We start from the raw sequence: 8904 nt of genomic DNA, 5'->3' as shown, positions 1-8904 counted from the left end.
CTGCAGGCACCAACTTACAAACTGAGCTCCAGTGCCTGGAGGCGGGGCAATAGAGGAGGTGATGCAATTCATCCTAGGAACAGTCAAAGCTTTAGCCTGTTGGTGCCTCGGATGAAGATCCAACTCTACATCCCGATGTTATTCCCTGATGTTATTCCCTGTGGAATACCAGTGTACCCCGCTGCAGAAATGGGGGGTATTTCAGACTGGATTGCTGCAGCGGCAGCGATCGCAGTCTGAATTACTTTATGGAGTGCGCATCCTGTGAGGCCAGCGAGATGCTATCAGCATCTCACTGGTGCGATCGCCTCTGCCTGGTTGACAGGCAGATGCGGTTGTGGGGTGGGAGGGGGCGTGCCAGCGGCATTAGAACGCTGTTGGTGGGGCTCGGTCTGGACAACGGAGGCGTGTCCGGACCGTTGGGGGGGCAGGCCGCGGTGACCCAAGACGTGGCGAGTAGCTCCCTGTCTAAGATGAAATCAATGGAAAAGTACAATTCAGTGTATAAATTATATAATTTATTTGCAATGTAAAAATATATCTTTAAATATACAAATTTTGTACATCAAAGTTAAGAATAGGCAGTCCATTCACAGTGTATACAAAAAAAAATCAAATAAATTAACAATGGGTTTTATTTACAAGTGTCGTGTTGTAAAACCCGCAGCTTCTGAATGTGTTTATGCCAGATATTTATAAAGGGAAAGCATTTAATAGCTGTGTCATGCTAATAACAGCATTGCCCTTTTAAATCTCATATATCAACAAGATCGGAAGTGACGGGCTGCTTCATAAATAAACCCCAAAGAGTCAGTACATGAACTGAGTTATAATAAATATTATGAAAACGCACATACAGAATGTACACAAACAATTAAGAATGAATGACTTCTATGCAATAAATACGACATTTGCTGTAATTAAAATGTATCCAAATGCAAACAAACAAACAAACAAGCATGTCTGTAAAAGTACAGGGTCTGTATTGTTAGATGGCCTCATGGTGGTGGCTGTGCAGTGGGATCACCAAGAGTACATACAACATCTAACCAACAAAGTTCTCAAATATCTTTTTACCTAAACATAATAAAACATTTCCATAGAGAAATTTAAAATTCAGAAGGTTTAAAAGGAAGAAAATAAGTCTATGCCAGAAGATTGCTGCAGAAGTACGGAGAAATAAATAATAGGGCAGACACATTTATTCCCAGGAAATCCACCATCTATGGTACTCAGCAGGGCCCCGGTATGCATATAAAATCCGGGACCTGTAAAGATGCCTGTTGGTGCTGCTGGTGTCCTCTCCAACCAGGGCCTGACTCTCAGGTGGGAGCAAAGCAGGCAAGTAACTGTGTATCTGGAGAAACTTTGCTGCAATTCAAGGGGGCAAATACACTTATTAATCTGCATGCAGGGTAAACACTGGCTGCTTTGTATGTAGCCCGCAATTACTAGGCAACTGCTATTTAGAATTACGTTTGGACATGACCCACTCAGATCTAAGACTCTGCACGGCCCACCCATTCCCCACCCCCGGCGAAGCACCAGGGTTCTATACAAGTGCACAGTTACTTGCTCTTTTTGTGTTGCTCCCAACCTTAGAATTAGGCCTCCAGTATTTAATGAAAGTACAAGAAAGGGTGAGGGACCCCCATGAATATACTTGTAAGAGGGGGCGGCAGGTTAGTTACAATCAGTATTAAATGTGGGGATGTTATTCAACAGCTGAAGTCCAAAACTCCTTAACTAGAACATATTATTTCACACATAAGGCCGGATGTAATGGCTTGCGAGGCTGTTTTAAAAAAACGTCCGAGTTCGGCTGGAGTCTCGGAGCTCCGGCCATCTCGCAGGCCATTACATTTGTCCCATCATGTCTACACCAACAAGCAGGCTACTTACATTGTGGCCAGGCTACACGCGACATCTGCGTAACACTGTTTATATTGTGTTAATGAAAAAATGAAGACCTATATATATATATATATATATAAAATATATTACACTCTTAACAGACGGCTTGGATTTTTACATAGTGTACTTGATTTGAATTCACTGAAAAAATAAATGAAACGGATTTAGTACAAACGGTTTGCAACTCAAAGAGAGCTAATGTAATAATTATAAAGCAAGTTGAGACAAAAACATTGTATGAGGCGAGCTCACTGCTGACATCTTGTGGACAAAATAAGAGCCCACACACAACTTCTGTATACTCCATCATCAGGCAGCCTTCCACATTGTGTTACCTGGCATCAGTGAAGTGCTGAATTGTTCGCTGACTGTCTTGCTTCAACTCCTCAATGTGAGAGTCCAGTCGCTGAAGAAGATCCTGTGACCGCAGATCCTCCTCTTGCAGGAAACGTGAGGCGATAGCATTGGCTGGTGAGGAGGGCGGCATCGGGAGCTGCGCAAGAGAAGAATGCTAATGAGCAGTCAGATTTAAAAAACAAAACAAAACGTAGCGACACAGATCTATAAAAATATGTAAAGCTCAAGACATTGTGCGGCATACCATTGTACCATTGACAAAAAGCGTAGAGCCCCATGTTATAGCAACCAATAAGTATATGTATAAAGAATTATCAAAACATGAGTGTAATATATACAGTTAATAGTAAATTATGAGTAAAAAAATAGGATTTTACTTACCTACCAGTAAATCCTTTTCTCATAGTTCGTAGAGGATACTGGGGTTCCATTTAATTCCATGACGTATAGACGGGTCCACTAGGAGCCATGGGCACTTCATTTTATAGTGTGGACTGGCTCCTCCCTCTATGCCCCTCATACCAGACTAAGTCTAGGAAACTGTGCCCGAGGACACGAACATACTTTGAGAGAAGGATAGATAAAGACAGTGGTGAGATTCCGAACCAGCACACACAAACCAGGAGAAAGCTATGCTAACCCAACTTTATACAGGAACAGCAACAGCTGAACCAACAATACTTAACCAAGTAACAGTGCAGGAAGAACGAAGCACCGGGCGGACGCCCAGTATCCTCTACGGACTATGAGAAAAGGATTTGCCGGTAGGTAATTAAAATCCTATTTTCTCTTACGTCCTAGAGGATACTGGGGTATCATTTAGTACCATGGGGATGTACCAAAGCTCCCAAACCGGGTGGGAGAGTGCTGAGGTTCCTGCAGAACTGATTGACCAAACTGAAGGTCCTCAGAGGCCAAAGTATCGAACTTGTATAACTTAGCAAACATGTTCGAACCCGACCAAGTAGCTGCTCGGCAGAGCTGTAAAGCCGAGACACCCCGGGCAGCCGTCCAGGAAGAACCCACCGACCTAGTAGAGTGGGCCTGTACAGATTTTGGAACTGGCAACCCTGCCGTGGAATAAGCATGCTGGATAATGAGCCTGATCCAGCATGCAATTGTCTGCTTTGAAGCAGGAAACTCAATTTTATTGGGATCATATACCTTCAAAGCCCTCACAACATCCAAAGACTTTGAAGTAGCAGAGCAGAGGTGTCGGTGACAATCGGAACCACAATAGGTTGGTTGATGTGAAATGCAGACACCACTTTCGGAAGAAATTGCTGACGAGTTCTGAGCTCAGCTCTGTCCTCATGGAAAATTAAATAGGGGCTCTTGTGAGACAAAGCCCCCAGCTCCGACACACGTCTTGCTGAAGCCAAGGCCAACAGTGTGACGGTCTTCCACGTAAGATATTTTCCGTCCACCTCCCGTAATGGTTCAAACCAGTCCAAATGGAGGAACTGCATCACCAAATTGAGATCCCAAGGTGCCGTGGTAGGCACAAAGGGAGGTTGGATGCGCAGAACACCTTTCAAAAACATCTGTACCTCAGGTAGAGAAGCCAATTGTTCTTAAAAGAAAATGGACAAGGCCGAAATCTGGACTTTTATGGAGCCCAGACGTAGGCCCACATCCACACCTGCCTGCAGAAAAAGTAGGAAACATCCCAGGTGAAATTCCACAGCAGAATATTTTCTGCTCTCACACCAAGAGAAGTATTTCTTCCAAATACGGTGGTAATGTTTAGATGTTACCCCCTTCCTGGCTTGGATCAGTCGGGATAACTTTGGAAGGTATCCCTCTTCTGGCTAGAATCAGCCGTTCAACCTCCATGCCGTCAAACGTAGCTGCGGTAAGTCCTGATAGACAAACGGGCCCTGTTGAAGATGATCCTCGCGAAGAGGTAGAGGCCACGGACCTTCGAAGAGCATCTCCAGAAGGTCCGCATACCAGGCCCTTCTTGGCCAGTCTGGAGCAATGAGTATTGCTTGAACCTTTTCCCTTTTAATCTTTTGAGAATTCTTGGGATCAGAGGAAGTGGAAGAAACACATACACCATCTGATAGACCCATGGAGTCGTCAGAGCGTCTACTGCCACTGCCTGTGGGTCTCTCGACCTGGAACAATACCGCTTGAGCTTCTTGTTGAGACGAGAGGCCATCATGTCCATTTGTGGATATCCCCACCGACGTGTCAAGCACCTGAACACTTCCGGGTGAAGGCCCCACTCCCCCGGGTGCAGGTCGTGTCTGCTTCCCAGTTGTCTACTCCGGGAATGAAGACCGCTGACAACGCCACAGCGTTTTTTCTCTGCCCAGAGGAGAATTCTTGACACCTCCGACATTGCTGCTCTGCTTTTCGTTCCGCCCTGTCGGTTTATGTACGTCACTGCCGTCACATTGTCCGACTGGACCTGAATGGCCCGATCGTGAAAACAATAAGAAGCCTGCAGAAGGGAGTTGTATATGGCCCTGAATTCCAGAATGTTGATTGGAAGGATGACTTCCTTACTTGACCATCTTTCTTGAAACTGCACCCCCTAAGTGACTGCTCCCCAACCTCTGAGTCTTGCGACCGTGGTTAACAGGATCCAGTCCTGAATTCCGAACCACCGACCCTCGACGAGGTGAGAAATCTGTAGCCACCACAGAAGGGAGATCCTGGCTTTTGGTGACAGACGGATCCTCTGGTGCATGTGAAGATGCGATCCGGACCATTTGTCCAACAAATCGAGCTGGAAGGGTCTTGTGTGAAACCTTCCTTATTGAAGCGCCTCGTAAGAGGCCACCATTTTTCCCAGAAGGCGAATGCATAGATGCATTGATATCCGGGTTGGCTTCAGGACATACCGAACCATTGACTGGATTACCAATGCCTTTTCCAACGGAAGGAACACTTTCTGCGACTCAGTGTCCAGTATCATTCCCAGGAATGGGAGCCTCTGTGTTGGCTCTAGGTGAGATTCTCCGTGATCCTGGAGAAGTTTGGTTGAGAGACCAATGCTGTCCAGCAACCTCTCCCTGGACGGCGCCTTTATCAGAAGATCGTCCAGGTACGGAATTATGTTCACTCCCTGCTTACGGAGTATAAACATCATCTCTGCTATCACTTTGGTGAACACCCTAGATGCCGTGGAGAGACCAAATGGCAGGGTCTGGAACTGGTAGTGACAGTCCTGCAGCGCAAACCGTAGATAAGCCTGATGAGGTGGCCAGATCGGAATGTGAAGGTACGCATCCTTGATATCCAGGAGACACTAGGAATTCCCCCTCCTCCAGACTTGAGATCACCGCTCTCAGAGACTCCATCTTGAACTTGAACACTCTTAAGAACGGGTTCGAGGACTTGAGGTTCAGAATTGGTCGTACCGAACCGTCCGATTTCAGTACGACAAACAACTTGGAATAGTACCCCTTGTTGCGCAGATGAGGTGGAATTGGAACAATGACTTGAGTCTGTACCAGTTTTTGGAATGCATGCTGTAAAGTTATACTTGCCACTTGTGAAGCTTGTAAGCCTGATTTGAAGAATCTGCGAAGTGGGAGCTCTTGTAACTCCAGTCTGTAGCCCTGGGAAATAAGATCTATGACCCAGGGATCCCGGCATGATCTTCACCAGATGTGACTGAAGAATTTTAGTCTGCTCTCACCTGACAGTACTCCAGGCATCGCAGTCCACCGTCATGCTTTGAGGAAGCAGGGCCTGAGCTCTGTTCCTGAGCACCTGCAGTTGCTGGTTTGTGTGGTTTACCTCTTGCGCCGTAGAAGCACCTCTGGATTTTCCCTTAAACTTGGCTGTCCGAAAGGACTGTAAATTTGAAGCTGAATAACCTTTCCTGGCTGGGGGAGCAGCGGAAGGAATATACGTAGACATACCCGCAGTAGCTTTGGAGATCTATTTGTCTAGTTCGTCTCCAAACAAGCCTCTCCTGTGAATGGTAGGCCTTCCACGCCTTTCCTGGAGTCCGCATCAGCAGTCCACTGGCGTAGCCACAAGCCCCTGCGTGCTGACACTGCCATAGCGGTGGTGCGTGTATTAAGCAAACCAATCTCTTTTATGGCTTCCACCATAAAGTTTGCAGAGTCCTGTATATGCTGCAGGAGTAAAACAAGATCCCCTCTAGACAAGGAATCTAACCCCTCAATTAGGTTTCCTGACCATTTAGCAATGACTTCTGTGATCCACGCACATGCAATAGTGGGTCTCTGGGCCACCCTAGCAGCTGTGTACAATGATTTGAGTGTAGTCTCAATTTTACGATCAGCCGTATCTTTTAGGGAGGCTGCACCAGGGACAGGCAATACAATTTTCCGTGATAGCCTAGAGACTGATGCGTCCACTATCGGTGGATTTTCCCATTTTTTCCTATCCTCCAGAGGAAAAGGAAAAGATGAGAGCAACCTTTTAGGGATTTGAAATTTCTTATCAGAATTAACCCACGGTTCTTCAAACAGGGTATTAAATTCCTTTGACGCAGGAAAAGTGACTGAGGACTTATTTTTTACATTAAAATAAGATTCCTCACACTCCTCTGACACCTTATCAGGAATTTGCAGAACATCTCTGATAGCCTCTATAAAAGCCTCTATTCCCTGTGACAGAGTAACACCTCACCCTCCTCCAAATCCACCTCACCCCCCTCCATGTCTGATTCGTCAGCGTCATACTGCAGGATATGGGCCAGAGATCTTTTTTGCGGACAAATGGGAGGGGATTGAGACGCTGGTTTGGGGACTCAGTCTCTATTCATAAACTTATCCACAGTCTGTCCTAAGTATGGCGTCTCTTTCTCATTATGGGATAGCTTTGTAGAAATATTTGAGATCATTCCCTTAATGGAATTAACCCACTCCGGTTCAGCCCCGCTATTCTGGGATGGCGCATTGCCCTGAGTACCCAGTAGTGAGCCCCCTGGTGAAGAGGAACACTGCAATGTACAAGAAACACTCTTTGCCTGACATACTGTAAATGTGACAGCACACACACACACACACACACACACACACACACACACACACACAGGAAAAGGTTAAGCAACAAGTAACACACAAAGAGCCCTTCAGGGAGCCAGCCCCCACTGCGCCCTTATCGCTAATGCCAAGCTTAGCCGGTCGCAGACTAAGTACCCCCGATTGGGGACTTAGTACACTAATAATCGCTCCTCCCCTCCTATGACCCCCTGGTACCGCTGAGGTAATCTGGAGCCTCTCCGGAGGAGCTGTGCGTCCCTGTCAGTCAGCATCTGTGTCCACTGCAGAGGGAAAATGGCGCTGGTGAGCTGCTGGATCCGCCCCTTCAATGGCGCGCGGTCTTCAAGCTTTTTTTTTTATACTGGCTGAGGTAATCTGGTGCTTAAAATGGAGAGAAAAATGTTTTGAGGCTGTTTTTGCCAGTGTGGGTACTGTGTAAAGTGTACTGAGACGCAGCTGTGCACTGTGTCTGGAGACGCATTCCGCCCCGGTTAGAAGCCATGCGTCTCCGTAACCTCATGCTGCCAAAATGTCCGGTGACCCGTTAGTCAGGACGCTGGATTAGTACTCACCACTCTTCATTCTTCTGGCTCTGTTAGGGGTGGCGGTGTGCTGCGGGAATGTACGCTCGCCGTGGTGGGGCTTGCGAATAGTTCCCTCAGGAGCTCAGTGTCCTGTCAGTGGGGAATGGGACCATCAACCCTTCAAGAGGTTGGGCCGTTCCCCCCCCTAAGTCCCACGAAGCAGGCAGGCTGGTGCCATCCAGTCCTGCCTGAAAATAACAAACATATAAAATATATGCAGAAAACTCTTCAGGAGCTACCATAAGCGTGACCGGCTCCTCCGAGCACATTTTCTAAACGAAGTCTCGTAGGAGGGGAATAGAGGGAGGAGCCAGTCCACACTCAAATTCTTAAAGTGCCCATGGCTCCTAGTGGACTCGTCTGTACCCCATGGTACTAAATGGAACCCCAGTATCCTCTAGGACGTAAGAGAAAATTACAGTAAAAAGTTTGTATATGAAGCAGTCAGTGTAGCAAGTAATAAATACCTGTTGGTATACAAAAGGGTCTAAGAATAATGAAAACATCCTTCATTATCTAAAGCTTGATACAGTTGGGTATAAACCGGAGCAATATCGACCTAATACGCAGTTTCCGGACGGATTGCTCAGTGCGTACGGGCAATCTGCATGCTCCTGCCACCGTTAGCGATATCTTCAGGGCGGCTGTGACACCATATCATCCGAGTACATATCGCTCCAGTGTATATCCAGCTTAAGAATTCTGCAGTTTCTGTGCTGGAATTTGTAGTACCAATCTTCCTGCCTCTCTGTTTATAGTCTAGTCTGAACTATGGTGCTGTAAGCGTTCCGCCGGCTCTTGCAGTTTTCTATGTGGAGTGCAAGAGCCGGCGGACCGCTTACATAGAAACATAGAATTTGCCGGCAGATAAGAACCACTTGGCCCATCTAGTCTGCCCTTTTTTTTTATCCTTTAGGTAATCTCAACCCTTTTTGATCCTTATTTCTTTGTAAGGATATTCATATGCCTATTCCAAGCATGTTTAAATTGCTCTACAGTCTTAGCCTCTACCACCTCTGATGGGAGACTATTCCACTTATCCACTACCCTTTCTGTGAAGTAATTTTTCCTTAAAT

At 46.5% G+C, this 8904-nt stretch overlaps 1 protein-coding gene across 2 annotated transcripts in view; it reads right to left on the bottom strand.

Annotated features, from left to right (window-relative positions):
- Window positions 1–496: 496 nt before the first annotated feature.
- CEP63 (centrosomal protein 63) overlaps window positions 497–8904 on the bottom strand; it is a 117769-nt gene continuing 109361 nt past the window's right edge. For both annotated transcript variants that reach the window (XM_063915558.1, XM_063915559.1), the window contains 2 exons: window positions 2250–2407; window positions 497–2055 (listed from right to left, as the gene is read on the bottom strand). In XM_063915558.1, coding sequence (XP_063771628.1) covers window positions 2001–2055; window positions 2250–2407 — 213 coding nt within the window. In that variant the 3' untranslated portion in view covers window positions 497–2000. The remainder of the gene's footprint in view (window positions 2056–2249; window positions 2408–8904) is intronic.

The sequence above is a fragment of the Pseudophryne corroboree genome, chromosome 4, assembly GCF_028390025.1.
Source record: "Pseudophryne corroboree isolate aPseCor3 chromosome 4, aPseCor3.hap2, whole genome shotgun sequence".
Lineage (NCBI taxonomy): Eukaryota > Metazoa > Chordata > Amphibia > Anura > Myobatrachidae > Pseudophryne > Pseudophryne corroboree.
The sequence above is the reverse complement of the archived record's forward strand: the minus strand, read 5'-3'. Positions and strand labels throughout refer to the sequence as shown.